This window comes from Oryza glaberrima, chromosome 11 (assembly GCF_000147395.1).
Source record: "Oryza glaberrima chromosome 11, OglaRS2, whole genome shotgun sequence".
NCBI lineage: Eukaryota > Viridiplantae > Streptophyta > Magnoliopsida > Poales > Poaceae > Oryza > Oryza glaberrima.
The window spans coordinates 21,296,641-21,313,178 of record NC_068336.1 but is presented as its reverse complement, the minus strand read 5'-3'; the positions used below and the strand labels follow the sequence as shown (position 1 = coordinate 21,313,178).

Genomic DNA, 16,538 nt, shown 5'->3' with positions numbered 1-16,538 from the left:
ATTAAGAAGATAGGTTGTTGGATTAAAATATACATGTCAAAAATAATTTTTTCAGATTTAGAAATATGTCTATCAAAAGTAGATTGAGGGAGTACTACTTACCGGTGTGATGAGGACCGGGTTATCTCTGGATCTGTTGAAGATGTAATTTCGGCGATACTCATCGACATCGTCCCGCACAGCGATGATGCCGTAAACCTCCACCGGACGGGTTACATCCAGCGTGAAGGGCAGGACCTTGACATCAAATATTTGCAGCATTGCATATGGATCCTCCTTGCAACCGTCACCCTTATTACTGCAATTATTCCAATGATCCATCGGTCCTAGAGGAGCTGTTATGAGGAAAATAAATGTGTCAATATGAGAAGCAGCCAAAATATCTTTCGGCAGCAACGGTTGGGAGCTTCTCCATCCACGCAAGACGGGGTAGCTCATTAACATACCATTGATTGATTAATTACTAGTAGCTAAATAAACTTTTAAAAAATTAATGACTTTTTCAAAACAACCTTCTTATAACTTTTTTAAAGAAAAATAGTGTTTAGTAGCTTGGTAAGCATGCTCACAGAAAAACTAGAGAATAGAAGAGGAATTGTATGTGAAGTTCACTCTATACACATGATTGGTCTGTTTTTTTATCAAACTTTTAAAACTTTGACTATTATTTTTTAAAACTCGATAGTTTCAAACATAAACACCGCATGTATATGAGATTTATCCTGAAACATATTTTCATAAATGTTTAGATGTTTTAACATTATTCTAATAAAAAAATGATGATGAATAAAGCTAATGCTTCCTTTAATTAAACATATACACACCGTCAGAGAAAGAACTTACTTGGTGAGAGGATGTGCATGTTATAAAACAGATGCCAATCCAGGGTTTTCCTGACGTGGCGGAGATCCCTGGACGATTCGTAGAGGACTTCGGCGCGTTTGTAGTGGTACACACTACCCGAGTCGACGACGCCGGCGTCCACCTCGCGGCCGGCCATGGCCAGCACGGAGGAGATCCACTGCCGCTTCAGCTCGTCTTCCCGCTTGGCTCGCTGATACTCCCTCTCCTCCTCCTCGTCGTCGCCGCCGCCGTCGTCAACGTCGAGGTTGGCTTCGCTCGCGAACTCCGCGAAGCAGGTGGTGACTGCCTTGGCTTCTCCTCCTCCTCCTCCCTCTCCCTCCGTGGCTTGCAGTGGATCCATGACGGTGTTGTTTTTTTTAATGACTCGCACGAGACGGTACAAATTCTATTGATAGAGTAGTATAAAAATTACAAGATTACAACCGTGAAATGCTGTAATTAGGAAAAAAAATACCACCACTGAACGGTGTTAATTAACAGATTGTGCGCACTGGACAGAACACGCACCTGTTTGGGCGGCGAAAGTGATCCGGATATATATATATATATATGTACAGGAGTCAGAGCTGGAGCTGAGCCGGAGCGCGAGTCTCTGAGTCAGAGTCGGAGCCGTTTTCTTGGATCCCGAACCGGAGTTCTGATCACCACGATGAAATCTTCGACCGTTTAGCCCGGGGCTTCTGATCACCGCTGCGGAACGGAAGTCGTACGCACTCCGACTCCGACTCCGACTCGTGTGCCTCCAGCTTCCTGATGCCGATTTTTTTTTAAATCTAAGCGCACGTGCAAGCCCCTAAATACAAATGGGAACACACGTAGGAGTATGACGTATCCTATCTCTACAACTATAAAAATTAAAAATGTTTTCGTTGGATATTTAAGGCATGTTTGACACAGCTCCAGCTCCAGCTCCAGCCAAAGAGTTTCAGTTCCATCAAAATTAGGAGTGGAGTTGAGTGGAGCTCTCTCACAAAATGAACTAGAGTTATGGAGCTGGGTTTAGGCAGCTCCACAACTCCACTCCAGACCTAACTCCTGGAGCTAAATTTAGAAGTTGGAGCTGTACCAAACAAGCCCTTATACGTCGTCTGTATCCTAATCTGATTATGTTTTCTATTCTCCTTTGATTTTCGTCCGTCTCTCCTGATTTTAGTTGGGTTCCGCACATGCTGGGTCTGTTTAGGTTGCTCTCCCGCATGCGTGACATTGGATCGACACTCGATGTGCCAGTTTTCAATCGGTCTGTTTTCAACACATTGCTCCATGATTAACCAGACACGACCACATCAACAGATACCACTCTAGTAGGGATCATTTGTGCCAAGGTGTACGCGATATTAACGTAAAAGATACGGAGACAATGATTTTTATACAGGTTCACGCCCCTCAGAAGATAATATCCCTACTCTGGTCGTGTCTCTCGGAAGGTAATATCCCTACTCCTCTTCGGACCCCTCGAAAGGTAATTTCCTTACCTTTGTTGGCTGAAACCGGTGTGCTATTATTATATATTAGTATCAATCGAGTATAATATTTGGGATAACCTAATTAGTTATTGTTGACTTGGCGGTATGGACCTCCACACGTAGTCGACGGCAGCATGGTTTTCTTCCTCAAATATGAACTCAGCGAGAAAGAGGGTAGTGCTAGATCCCTCATGTGGCCTCTATGACTCCCGATTGAGTATGTATAGACTTGTCCCTCGTCTCACGTTTGTTGGTGTGTATTGTGTCGTGTCCCTCTCCTCTTAGGGGTCTTAGTATTTATACTCTCAGATGTCCCTTTTTCAAGTAGAACTATGAAGACAAAGTATGGATACGATCCGAGTAGTTAATATAGTTTCCAACTTGAACTCCGTTTTTCCTTTCTTATCCGGAACACCTTCCGTATATGAGGACTGATTCCGTATAAAACTTGGTATATGGTGGGTCCCGTCAAGCCCAATCCAAGACTATTGGGTATGCCTTATTTATAATGCTGGCATAATGTAATACTCACTCCGTCGTTTTATTTGACGTTTCCGACAAAATTAAGGAAGCTGTGAAATTACATATTTGCCCATGTGCCTTCTCCTCGTCAACACAAGAGAAATCCCCAAAAATATTCGACTGGGCCTACGACGCGCCACCGCGGTGGGTGGCCTCCTCTCCGACCTCCACACCCGCGTCTCCCAGGTGCGCGCGCGCACGCCGCGGCCCGCCGGGATCCCCTCCCTCTTGTTTTTGTCATCCCATCCCGCCGGGCCTGCTCGACCCTGGCGCCTCCTTCCTCGAGCTCTCCCAGGTCGGAAACGCCGGCCGCCGCGCCAGCCACAGGGACTCACTCCAAGAATCCGGCAAGGCCCTCCTGCTCCAAGCACCGTGCCCCTATGCCTTCTCCTCGTCAAGCCGCAACATCAAGCCGCCGCCGCGGAAAGAAAGAGGCGGAAACGCCGGCCGCGGTGCCAGCCGCTGGGGCTCACCCTCAAGACGCCGCCGCCACCCGTACTCGTCGGAAAAGTTTAAACTCTGGTTCAAAGAATGGACTCAAGAACTAGGAAAAGTTTAAACTCTAGATAAACTTCAGCAGGGTCGATTGACATTATGCCCAAATGACTGAGCAAATCAGACAACAGTAGGTTGGGATTATTGTGACTTTATAGCACTGAGTTGCAGTTGCAGTTATCCAGGTGACCCAAAATGAACTGCAATCAGAAATCAAGAGCATGTCCCTGGAAAAAGAAGAGAAAAAAATGGTCTGAAAAGGATTTGGGTGAAGTTGACAATTTGTCGACGAACAAGAACAAAAAACAGAAATCCGCATCAGCACGGGTGCGTGCAGGTAGGCGAGCAGCGCCTGCAGCATCCGCATCAGCACGGCCTCCTCGGCGGCGTCCTTGGCCCTGGCCTCGAACTGGCAGCTGGAGACGGCGTCCACGACCTCCCGCAGTGCGGCACCCATGAGGGACGGGCCCATGAGCGCCATCACCTCGTGGAGCACGGCCAGCGACACCGAGGTGACCGTGGCGCCGGCGTACTCGGAGCGGACCGCGTCGAGGAAGGGCCGCAGGACGGCGGCAGGGACTGCGGACGCGGCGGCAGAGGAGAAGACGAGGAGGCGCAGCGCCTTGAGAGAGGAGACGAGCGGGTGGTCCGCCGAGGCATCGTCGGCTGCGGCGCATGACGGCCAGCACAGCACTGGCCTTGGTGGAGATCGCGCAGGTGAGGCCGGCATCCCTCGCGGCGGCGGCGGCGGCGGCGGCAGGGGGTGAGGAATGAGGGCGAGGGGGAGGGCAAAGATGGAAACCAGCAGTCATGACTGAACTACATCGTCAAATAAAAAGGATGATTTCGGATTGACTTGTGACGTCGAATAAAAAGAAACGGAGGGAGTATTAGATTTAGTTTCACAAAATTGTGAAGCTAGCACTATCCAGCTCCAAAAAAAACTTAGATTTGAAGTTGTGTCAAAGTGACCTTATATGTAACTCTATGGTAACAATCCGGTGAAGTAACTGACAAGAACAAGGACTTCACCAACGCTCAATGCTCCATTATTCTTTTTATCTTTTATGGCCCTAATTCCATAACTGACCATGAGACCTGAACAAACACCAAGGCTCCATTCTGAAAGCGATATGGCTTCACTTCACTGTCATGCTTGGCCGACAAGAACGCCAGAGGCTCTCGCCCTTCCTCCATGAAGGACAGCTCCAGCGTGTCGCCCAGCCTCACGGCGGCGACGAACCTGTGCTCCAGCTGGCCGGCGGCGAGCACGACGATCTCGTCCAACTCACGGCCATCGCCGGCGAACACGTAGGTGTTGTCGGGGTGGTGGTGGTCCGACGGCCGAGCCCTGGTGTAGCCCGTCATCCGCACGCGGAAATCGCCGCCGCCGGCCGCCGCCGCGGGAAGCCGCCGGAATTCGAGCTGTACGGTGGCCTCGACGGCGGCCTGGATGACCATGGAGTGGGTGAGGACGGCGCCGAGCTCGCCGTCGATCCGGTTCTTGAAGTGGCTGTCGTAGCCGCAGCGGTGCTCCTGGATGTCCACGCAGCCGTCCACCATTGTCAGGTCTCGTGCGGCGTCTTCTCCTTCCACCTTGATTCTTATGTCGGTCTCGATCAAGCAGGCCTCCCACATTGACATCCCCCTCGTCGGGCTCATCAGGGGCAGTGAATCGTAAGCCTGTACTTGAAATAATTGTGTTTGGACAATCATAACTATGGATCATCTTGATGAAGAAAGCTACTCCTCCCTCCGTCCTAACAAAAACCAATTTATAATTGGATTTAACGTAATCTAGTAGTACAATGTTAAATCTTTTTTTTTTTTACTAAATCACCGGGGGGGAGAGTCCCCACCTGAATATATTAAGCCAAATGATCTTACACAGGGCAGGCTTCACCTACAGAAACGCAGGAGCCCTGGAGGATAGGAGAACAGAATACACGGGGAATACAAAGAGGAGAGAACAGAGAAAGGAAAACCTCCCAAAAGATAACAATTGACAAACGACATCTGCAAAATTACCCGGCCAAAAACCAAAACCTAAAGCTAACACCCTAGCTTATCAACATCCATTTCCTCACGCAGCCACAAGCACGCCGGAATAGAAGAAAGGCCAAAGAAAGGCTGTAGAAGTCCAAGGCCACCCGCATGAAGTCATCAAGAAGCTAACTTGATCTTGTTGCTGTTTGGATCAAAGCCCGCCGACGCCCTCTGGGGGAAAGAAGCCCCAGAGAAGGGAGGGCCACTGAAAGATGTAGCCGAAGGCCACCCGCAATGAGTTTTCTTCAATCAAACTTTATCGAATTGCTTGTTAGATCAACGCACTCTAACGTCCTTCAAGGGAAGGAAGCCTTAAAGGAGGGAGAAACGCTGAACCTTGCGGTCTTGGACATCTCAAGGAAGGGAGTGAAGACGAGCAGGAGTTAGACAAAAGGAAAATGGCTAAGGAGGGAAATTCACTGATGAAAGATCATCAACCGCAACCTCAGTGGAGGGCATAGAGCAGAGGCCAGCCAAGGTGCTGGAGGAACACAAATCCTAGGACAAACATCTGGACCAGTTGTCAAGAGCATGCCGAAAATGAGAAGGTTTTGAACAGGGAATAGCACCAGCAAACACAAAAACAATGGAATAGGCCCAGGTTTGGAGCGGGGAGGGAAGAAGGCACAAGATCGAGGGCACTAGGGAGAAGGGAAAGAGGTTTGCTGCAACCAAGGGGACGTGTCGGCAGCCAGAACACGCGCGAGGGGACGTCCGGGCTCCCGAAGCCAGCCCTCCACGCACAACCCCGGTAGGCGGCGGCTGGAGGGTAGAGCTACGTCGCCGGCCCTCGTAGCGCCACGCATCGGCGCCGCCGCCCAGACCCAACGCTGCACTCATGGACAACGTTGGGGGGGAGCGCGACGGGGACAACGGGGGAAGGAGCCCGCCGCCACGGATCCGACCAGATCCGGCCGCTAGGCGCCGCCAGCTGGGAGCACCGGGCCCAGCCCACACCGCTGGCACCAGGGAGGGGGGCGCGACGATGAGGATGCCGAGCCGAGGCCCTCCGTGGCCACATGGAGCTGCGACGGCGAGGGTGCCGCGCCGCGGAGAGAACCCGTCGTCGCCGCCGCCAAGGGTCCGACGAGATCCGGCCGCGAGGACAGCGGATCCGACCGCCGCCAGCCGGAAGCGCCGGGCTCGGCCTCCACCGCCGGCCAAATCCCTCCGCCGCCAACAGGGCCACCACCTAAGCGGCGGCCTGTTGCTCCATTGGCACCGTCGCCATCGCACACGCCGGAGGCTCGCTCGCACAGATCTGACCGAGGAAGGACCGGATCCGGCCGATCCGAGGTCGCCGCCGTCCTGGGGACACTGAGCCAGGCCGTCGTTGCCTCCAAAAAGTCACCAGCTCCGTCGAGCTCTTGCTTCGAAAAGAAGGAAAAAAAAAGCAACCCGCCGTCGCCATCCTTGCCACCGCACGGGGTTCGGCGGCCGGCTCCGGCGACGGCGAGTGGGGAGGGAGGTTGGATGGGGGGAGGGCCGGTGGAGAGCGCGTCGCCGCCCGAGCCGCCCTTCGGGACGACGCGGGGGCCCCGGACTGCTTACTGTCTGTGATAATCTTTTATAAAGAAAAGATTAGTTTTTATTTGAACGGAGGGAGTATAGTTCTAATCTTATGATGCATTGATAGATCTACCTACTTGTTTGGTTTGCTGCCACCTTCAAACCCTATTAAATTTTAACAACCGAATTTGGGTGGACCAACAAATCAACAAACATATTCTAGCCTTGCCACCCCATAAAAAAAATGTATCCAGAAGTTTTTCATGGTTAAAAACTATGCCTAAATTTAGTAAAGCTACAAACTAAATGTATTTCAATACCACCAAAGTTTGGTAGAGTTGATTTGGGAAACAAACCAAAGCATATCCACTATAACATGACTCTGTGTATCTTAGCGTGCAGGTGGATTAAAAAAAACCCGCAAAGTAACTTTGGTCACATTTCTTTAGTTGTATTGATAGTGTCGTCATTATCCATTAACTGTAATTGGTTATTACTTTCTCCGTTTTATATTATTGTCTTTCTTAAAGCCAAATTATTTTAATTTCGATAAATTTATAGACAAACATAGCAATATTTTCAATATCAAACAAATATAGTCTTAAAATATATCCAACAGTAAATTCAATGAAAGTTTAATTTTTAAAAAGTCAGAAAATATTGTAATATGAAAGGGAGGAAAACAAAAGAGTATACAGTACACTTACCGGTGTGATGATGGCTGGGTTCTCTCTGGATCGATTGAAGAGGTAATTTCGGCGATACTCGTCGACATCGTCCCGCACAGCGATGATGCCATAAACCTCCACCGGACGGGTCACATCCAGCGTGAAGGGCAGGACCTTGACATCAAATATTTGCAGCATTGCATATGGTTCCTCCTTGCATCCGTCACCCTTATAACTACAATTATTCCAATGATCCATAGGTCCTAGAGGAGCTATAGCACGAGGGGGAAAAAATCAATGATGAGCGACCAAGTCATCTTAGGTTTATGTAAAGTTTTTAATCTAGCTATGTCGTTATTTTTTCTGATTTTTTTATAATTATTTAGGTAACATAAAAAAAAAGAAGGGACGAAAACAATTTATCCATCACATGTGGTACAAGCTATAAGTAAAGTGACTCGATGTATATGCAAGATCCTCTTGTCAAAAACATACGCCATTTTTTTTTTTTTGTCAAACGTACAGATTTTGACTTAGTCTCCCTCCGTTCCCACTCTATAGTTTGGCTAAGTGTAGAGAAAAATAAACAATTTTTAACTCAAAACAAATACTCCCTCTATCCCAAAATATAAGAATTTTTAGAATAGTGCCAAGTCAAACTTTTTAAATTTAACTATTAATAGAAAAAATAAAAAAATCAATCATGTAAAATTGATGTAACTAGATTTATCATTAAACAAACTTCATAATATATGTAACTCTTTTTATTTAAACATCTTACTTTTATAAATATTATTGGACAAAGTAGCATCTCGAAAACTATGTCGAAGTTTAAAAATATTTATATTTTGGGACAAAGGAAGTATAACATAAACATATATATGTAATATAATTGATTTAGTAAAATTAATTTAGTGTTATAAACATCGCTATATTTTCTTTAAAAATTTGAAGAAGTTTAACTTAGATAAATCCAAAATGCTTTCTAATATGGAACGGCACGAGTAATAAATTACATCCATCCCAAAAGGGACGGAGGTAGTGCATGTTTTAAAATTTGTCATAATATTTTGGCAAAATTAAGATTATATTAACCTTACTTAAATAAAGAGAGGTGAGTGTGCGTAAGTTGTCAGTGTCTGTATTATACTGTGTAACTAAAAGAGAGGGAGAGAACTAACTAACTCGGCGAGAGGTTGCTCATGTTATAAAAATCATGCCAGGGATAGGTTTTGCTGACGTGGCGGAGATCTCTGGACGAGTCATGGAGGGGGTAGACGCTTCTGTAGTAGAAGCCATCGGCCGGGTCGACGACGCCGGCGTCCACCTCGCGGCCGGCCATGGCCAGCACGGAGGAGATCCACCGCCGCTTCAGCTCGTCTTCCCGCTTGCCTCGCCGGTACTCTCTCCCCGCGTCGCCGCCGCCGTCGTCGCCGTCGAGGTTGGCTTCCCTCGCGAACTCGGCGAAGCAGGTGATGACGACTTCCTTGGCTTCTTGTACTCCAGCTTCTTCCTCGTCGCCGGCAGCAGCACACGGCGGCGTATCCATGGCGGTGTATGGCCGGCGGCGATCGATGTGTAAGTGTTGCAAGGGTTGGAGCCATGCATGCATATATGTACCGTGTCCGTGTACGAGGCAGAGCAGAGTCCGAGCTGGATCCGTTTCAGAAGCCGAGCGAGAGTACTTTTTCATAGCATTTCTCAAATACGAGCTGGATCCGTTTTAGAGGCCGAGCGAGAGTACTTTTTCATAGCATTTCTCGTATACATATTGATGCTAATGAATTTAGTCATATATATCTATATAAATTCATTAACATCAATATAAACGTGAAAAATACTAGAATAACTTATATTGTAAAACGGAGGGAGTAGCTGGTAAAGATCAGATCGCCTCCCGGCCGATTCTCCGGCAGGTCAGGAAAACCTTGGAGAGGCAGGCCGCTATTACCTCCGTTTTTTAACAGATGACATCGTCGACTTTTTAAAATAACTAGGAAGATGATCCATGCGTGTGCGTGAGCATTTATATCGCTGAAATGTAAGATTACAATCTATTGAAAAATTGTCTCTTAGATAGGGAATTAAAGATCAAACAATGTCCTTTCAAACAATGTCAAGCACTCAATGGTCATCTAGGCCGCCGTCAAGGCCACCATACAGCTGGAGTTCCCGCGCGCGGCGGCGGTGAGTTTCCGCATACGGATGATGGGTTACACGGCTAGGCCGGGACAACGTACGCCATGGGAGCACCTACGTCTTTGCCGCGAGAGCTAATTCGCGCGCGTGCCAACTGCCAGCTGGCGGCTCCTCCCCACGTCTTTCTTTTTCCATTTTTTTTTGCCGATTTCTTTTACGCTTTTTTTCTAATTCATGGTACTGGCATACGTCACATCCAACTAAAATCCCTTATATTTAGAGACGGAGGGAGTATATTACTCCACAATATCAGAAACTATATTTATCCGCAGCTCATACAGTATGATGTTCCTGTATTGCCTAGCACGAATTGTGCACTCTCAACAGCCAAGACCTGGCCATGATGGCATGATCCCCAGACCAGTCCATTCCTTTCTGAGAGCTGGCCATTGGCACCGATTTCCAGTCACGACCTTAATTTACCAATGTTTTCACGCCCTGCCCAGTGCCCAGGCATGAGAATTTTCTAAAGTAAGATCAACCAAGAATTTCATACATGCAAAAGTAATTTATTCCCAATGTCCCAAGTTATGTATCATCCACGTTTCACCGACTAACAAAAAAATATCAAAAGTTTACTGACTAAAACTTCTAGAGGACCAGGCAAATGTATATGTACAGATAACTTGGGTACATCATATTGACTCCGTTTTTTACAAATTAAAAATAATAATTATGCACACGAAGATTTGAATCCTATAGTATTCATTCATGGACTCACAACATCTCGAAGAAAAGGATTTGGGGCCGGAGGATTCTTCCGCGATAACGTTGGAGCAAACTTTCCCAACAATCCACAAACTGCATGTACAAACTGATCAATAAAAGAAACAATATGGAAACATAATTGCAGATCTTAGTAAAATTATTTATCAAGAATTTCATGCCTCGACTGTCTGGCTTTCGTATATGATCCATTTTCCCTCTCCACGAGCAAAGCAGACATGTTCGTCATCGACACAACATACCTGACAAGATTATTTGTCTGTCAGAACTTTGTCATGTCTAGTACTCCCTCCGTTCCAAAAAAACCTCAACCAAGGAGGGTGTCTTTGTCCAGATTAATTGTCCTAGGAGGGATTTTTTTAAGACGGAGGGAGTAGTTAATACCTTCATAGAGATTACCATGATTTATCATAAAAATGTCAGAGGTATACAAATTCAAGACAATTATGACAACCATGCAAAGCTTATGCACTCAATTATTTCATCACTCTTCTTCAAACAAAACTAAAACCATCATATATATGGAGGGATCAAAATTAGGTAGGCTCATGCTCTGATGCTCATGAGCAGAATAATTCAAGAATATATGTGAAAAATTAATAGAGCTGTAGAAGCTGCAATGTTTGTCAGCACTTTAGACACAAGCACATACCACTGTAATCAAACTGTACATCCTTTTGATATCCACTTCGTAAACAGTATGTATAATATCTAATGGAGCTGCAATGTTTATCAGTACTTCAGACATGTCCACGTAGTTTTCCTTCTCAGTTGGCCAGCTAAAAACTGCAGGAATGCAGTAATGAATGCAAATTAATGTATAGATAACTAGTAAGTTCGTTAAGAAATTATTAGGTTAATACAGTTAATGCATGTTATGGTGGAACTGCAATGTTTGTACGTGTGCGATGATTATACATTAGCTTCATTTTACCATGGACTAAATTGGGTTTAATGGTGTAACAAATATAAGTCTTATATATTTTATTGCTTATGTGTTCTTCTAGTTTTCCCACATAAAGTGCTAAAGAACATGTCAGCATATTAACATTGCATCGTAAGTTGTGGAAGAAATCTACCAATAGTGAAAATATGAGGTGGAAATAAAAGAGAACCCTCAGTCTTGTTTCCACATCGGCAGCTCTCCACATCAAGTTCTGCAGCTTTCAGGATATCACCAAAAGACTTCATCTGAATTAGAGGCAGCCCAGATGTCAACTTAATTACTAACAAAATCGAGCACAACAATGTGCAAAGCGAAAATAGGTACCTCAGTTTTTTGAACTGCACCCACATCAACAGTGTGAAAAATGGCAATGAAATCATTTTCTCCACCTGGTTTGTTCACGCAGTTGCATTTCTTTTGTTTGAAGTACGTACCAAGGACTTGATGTGGTATGCAATAACCAAAACATCTTGATGGGCTTATTTCAACGGGCTCGAAAGTTTCAAAAGAATAATGCTTTTGCGACATGTGTAGTATCTCAATGATTATTGATATAATTTCAGATGCAATGTTCTTATTTTCCTACAACCCAAAAGGTCGGTTAAACTGGTCAGCTATAAGCAGAATAAGAAACAGCACAAAAAGAATATATCCATAGCTACTGCCAGACTATATGGTCCCCAAAGCATCATTTTAATCATTTAAGTCGCTTCAGATAAAAAAAAACGTTTTTTTCTGGTTACTCTCTTCTAGACCTCATGTCAGGAAAAGGATAGTTAAGCAGTAAAATGTGAAAGCAACAAACCTTGTACTCAAAGTTTCTATCATTTAAAATGTCACTAAAAGCAGTTCTCGCATTACCCAAAAGGATGGCTGCTGTGTGGTTTTCATTGTGATCCCAAGCATAGAATATTTCGCATAATAAACACACAACGCAGTGGTCTCTGACTGATAAATGATGAAGAGTATGTGGTATCTGCCGGAAGATGTGGATTCGTCTCAAATGCCACAATGCCTACATGAATATTTAGGACTTATTTGAAGCAACAAATAGCAGTTAAATATAGAAGTTTAGAAGAGTAGAAATAAAGTACTACCCGGAGAGTCACATTCAGGGACAGTTCATCAGTAGTAATTTGATGTACGGTACCAATCCCACTGTTGAATGAAGTGCTTTCAGTTTCCAAGGTAGAAAGGTCTGAGCTATCTGTTCATGAAACTGTCAGTTAGATATAAGAATAAGTTCATCATGTTGAGAAAAATAGTAACATAAAATCTCATTTTGACTAGAAAAGACCAAGAGGACATATGACTTGCACAGTCCTACTGAACTACTGATTGTGTCTGTCAAAATGGCAATGTAGCTACTTGAGGCTCGAGAAAGCACGAATTAAAGCCTGCCCACAGCTATTGCATGTCTTGTATCATATTTTTAAAATTTGCCACCCTGCCCAAATTCAATTCATAGAACTGGCATAAGTGCCCGATGAATGCCACAGCTCCTGGCCAACTCTTTGAGAACAGAGATAATATGCCACATGGTATTGCAAAATGCAAGGCTATTCATCTTCTTTGCTCCATGGATTTCTAAACCAAAGTTGTCAGAAATAATAAGATAAACTAAGACAGATGTTTACCTGAAAATGACAGCGAGGAATTTTCAAATTCCTCTGTCCTGCTAATCTGATGATCCAAATCTGAATCAGTGCCTTGACTCTTCTCTTGGACAACATATTCCTCATATATATCATCCATATCATGCAACTCTTTTCCAGGAGAGCCATTATTCAGCTTAGCCTGTGAAGCAGGTCTTATAAGAAATCATGTAATAGTAATTAAAAATGTATTGATAAAAAGATTACGTATTGATAAAAAGATTATACTAACCCATAGATAGTCCTTTATAAAAGGCAAAATAACTATTCTGTAATCAAATGTACAGACTTTCACAAGTTTTTTCCGTAAAAAGCTAACTTCAGCAAACATATGCGAGATCTCAACATCAATTGAATTGACCTGCAAATTCGATAGCCATTATTTACACAGTAAACTACTCTGTACAACGACTGAGGAAAAATAAAATAATTCTCACTGTTTCAAAATATAAGATTTTTTTTCTTGCTCATCGTTTATTTAAATTATATAACTTCAACCAATGTTTGACTCTTTATAGAAGATATATATAACTTTTACTCTGTATCATTGTTTTACTATAAGAATGTGCCTAAATGCTTGCATACCAGTACCACAGAAAGCTAAACGTGGAAACAGAGTTAGCAATAAAATACAAAGTGGATACCTTCGTAGTGAAGAAATCACCATGCATTGTTCCTTCTGAATGGTCTTTCAGACCAAATTGCTCCTGCAATAAATCTGATATCTCACCAATTTTTTTAAGGACTTCATTTCCATCATGAACACACCTCTTCCTTATGCTGGTCCATGACGGCGCTGGCTTTTGCGGCGAACTTCCACGGAGCAGCCAATTAAACAGTGCATCCACATTAAAAGAACCATCCATGTTTATTGGAGCGATCTTCTGGCTATCAAGAAATAAAACACTACTGCCTTGAACAAGAGAAATTAATGGAAAACTATCCTCATTCCCTTCTGTTTCAACACAACTTTCCAGATGTTCCCACAATTCAGGCATTTCTTTGCAAAGAGGTAGAAGAAGCTCCTCCCACGATGGGCGGTCTCTCTCAATCTCCCGGCAATGATCCAACCAGGCGTCCCACTTCTTGAGCCTGCGGCGCCTGCCTTTCTTAAACTTGACCTCGTTGCTCACAGGTTCAACAGAGGAGACCTCAGGTTCATCAAGAGATGAAAATGACATAGGATCAATGGAGGGGATTTCAGGTCCATCAAGAAACGAAAATGCCACACAGCCAAGATAGGAGACTTCAGATCCATTAACAATCGAAAATGCCTCCCTTATCCTGGCTATTTCTTCTTCTTCTTCTTGTGCTCCAATTGGCTTCCACCATGAAGAATCCTTGGAGGTTGGTTTCATGGTGGTCGATGGCTGCGTCAATGGCAGCCATTGCTGGAGCTGGTGAATGTACTCGCTCTCGACGTGTGATTGGAACGAGTTGGAATCCAAGAAAACCTCGTCGCAGACGGGGCACAGCCAGTACACCCACGCGTTGGTGGCCTTCACAAACTCCACGGCGTCGGCGACGGCGAGCGCACCGGCGGAGCTCCCAATCTTGGCGCAGTGCGCCGTCAAGTCCTCCACTCTCACCGTGAGGAAGCTCCAGACCTCGTCGTCGGTGTCGGGCAACGCGCTCCGGCGCGAGCGGGACGGCGGCGGCGGGACGGTGGCGCGGTGGGAGACCCCCGTTAGGGTCTCCGCGTCGGCGCGCACGCCGCGGAGCCGCTCCCGCACGACGGCGACGCGGCGCTGCGGGGTCGCGGCCATGAGGCCGCGGCCGGACACGGCGTGGAGGGCCGGGTCGGTGGGGGCGCCCACGGCGAGCGCGCGCGCGCACTCCGCGAGGGCCTCCCCGGGCCGGCGCGCGTAGAGGAGCGCGGCGGCGAGGGCGGCGGCGATCTCGGGGCACCCCGGCGCGAGCCCCGCCGCGCGGCGGAGCGGCGCGACCGCGTCCCCTGCCCGTGCGAGCGCGGCGCGCGCGTGGCCGACGACGTGGTGCGCGAGTGGGGAGCCCCCGTGGCGCGCGGCGAGGTGCTCTGCCGCGGCGCCGTCGTCGGCGCCGATGGACAGGGAGCGCAGGGCGGCCTCCGCCTCCTCGCGGAAGGCGGCAGTCGCGTCCTCCCAGTCCGCGTTGCTCGGCGCCGGCGCCGAGGCGGCGGCCCCGTGCCGGGGAATCCTTCGCTTGTTCTTCCGGCGTCCCATGGCGGTGGCGATCTTCCCGGGCGGCGCGCCGGTGAAGTCGGCGAAAGCGGCGGAGATTACCAACGGCGGCGAGGAGAGAGAGGCAACGAAGCTTACGAGTAACGACTCCTCACGAGGACGTGGACCCACCTGTCATTGTAAGATATTTTTTGAGCCGATCTTGTGCGAAAGCTTCTTGTTAAAACTTAGAACTGATCTTTGTGCAGGTAGTTTCTGAGTAGATATTATGCCCCAAATCTAAACTGTTTTAAGTTATAAGACGTTTCTACTTTTTTTTTATAAATTTAAGTTAATCTTAAAACAGTTTGACTTTGACAAAATTTAAAATATTTTATAACATTAAACGGAGGGAGTAATAATGATAAAGTAGTTCCTTTTTTTCACAAAACTCACATATATATTGGAGTTTAATTTTTTTAAATAATAGAATGAGAGTTGATGAAAAACAACTCTCACATATCGGGCTTGTTCGACTGCTTCGTGCCGTAGTTTCAGAAATAACACAATATATGTGTTGACTGCACCACAATGAAAATAGGTGCAACTGGATAGTATAATCTTTGCTAATGTTTTCTCTACCTCAAGGATACAACTTGCTAGAAACTCATAAATATAAATCAATTAACAAATATGTAATATGTACTCCCTCCGTTTAAAAACAACTCAACATCCCCTCCTAATAAAAAAAATCTGGACAAAATATTGTCTAGACTCGTTGTGACACCTACTAAGTTGAGTTTTTTTTGGGCGGAGGGAATAACCTGTAATCCAAAACATCATTGGATTAGATTTTTGGTTGCATTTTCCTATGCAGATGACACACTTGTTAGTGTTTTAATATGTTTCATCCGAAGGCCTGAACGGCTTGATCTATTCCACCGCAGCAACTAGTCCTCCAGTGCCGACATGTCATCACCGCACTATCCGCGACCTCCGCTCCGATTCGACATAGAGCAGCTTCGCTTTGGGACTCACCCCGTGGCACTTGGGGCATCACGTTGTGTATTTGGCAATGATGGCATCTCGCAGAACGCACATGCGCTCATGAGGATGAACCCTGTAGAAGCTGCTAGTCGGAAAAGCATTCGACGAAATGATGGTAAGGGAGCAGGCACTTTAGCATGAGAAGACCCCTCCTCACCGTGGTTAAGGCTCTCATCGATGCTCCTCCAAGCGTTGTCCACGTGGGCTACTCAGATCGAGAGCTAGGGAGGTCGTGATATGGAAAGCGAGGCTACCTT

The 16,538-nt window shown here is 46.2% G+C and overlaps 1 protein-coding gene across 1 annotated transcript; it reads right to left on the bottom strand.

Moving 5' to 3' along the window:
- Positions 1 to 10,169: 10,169 nt before the first annotated feature.
- On the bottom strand, positions 10,170 to 15,297 carry LOC127755804 (uncharacterized). Its single transcript, XM_052281447.1, has 10 exons — positions 13,741 to 15,297; positions 13,329 to 13,457; positions 13,079 to 13,238; positions 12,539 to 12,648; positions 12,247 to 12,456; positions 11,766 to 12,023; positions 11,575 to 11,686; positions 11,148 to 11,281; positions 10,657 to 10,737; positions 10,170 to 10,570 (listed from the first exon to the last, which is right to left on the bottom strand). Exons 1-10 carry the CDS (start codon positions 15,295 to 15,297, stop codon positions 10,487 to 10,489), a joined length of 2,835 nt encoding a protein of 944 aa, XP_052137407.1. The 3' UTR covers positions 10,170 to 10,486.
- Positions 15,298 to 16,538: the final 1,241 nt, after the last annotated feature.

Excerpts from the sequence above, each read along its gene's own strand:
- LOC127755804 (XM_052281447.1), bottom strand. The coding sequence starts at position 15,297 with ATGGGACGCCGGAAGAACAAGCGAAGGATTCCCCGGCACGGGGCCGCC. Across the intron at positions 13,458-13,740 it reads GTGATTTCTTCACTACGAAG|GTCAATTCAATTGATGTTGA; the intron begins GTATCCACTTTG and ends TCGAATTTGCAG. Across the intron at positions 11,687-11,765 it reads GTGCAGTTCAAAAAACTGAG|ATGAAGTCTTTTGGTGATAT; the intron begins GTACCTATTTTC and ends CCTCTAATTCAG.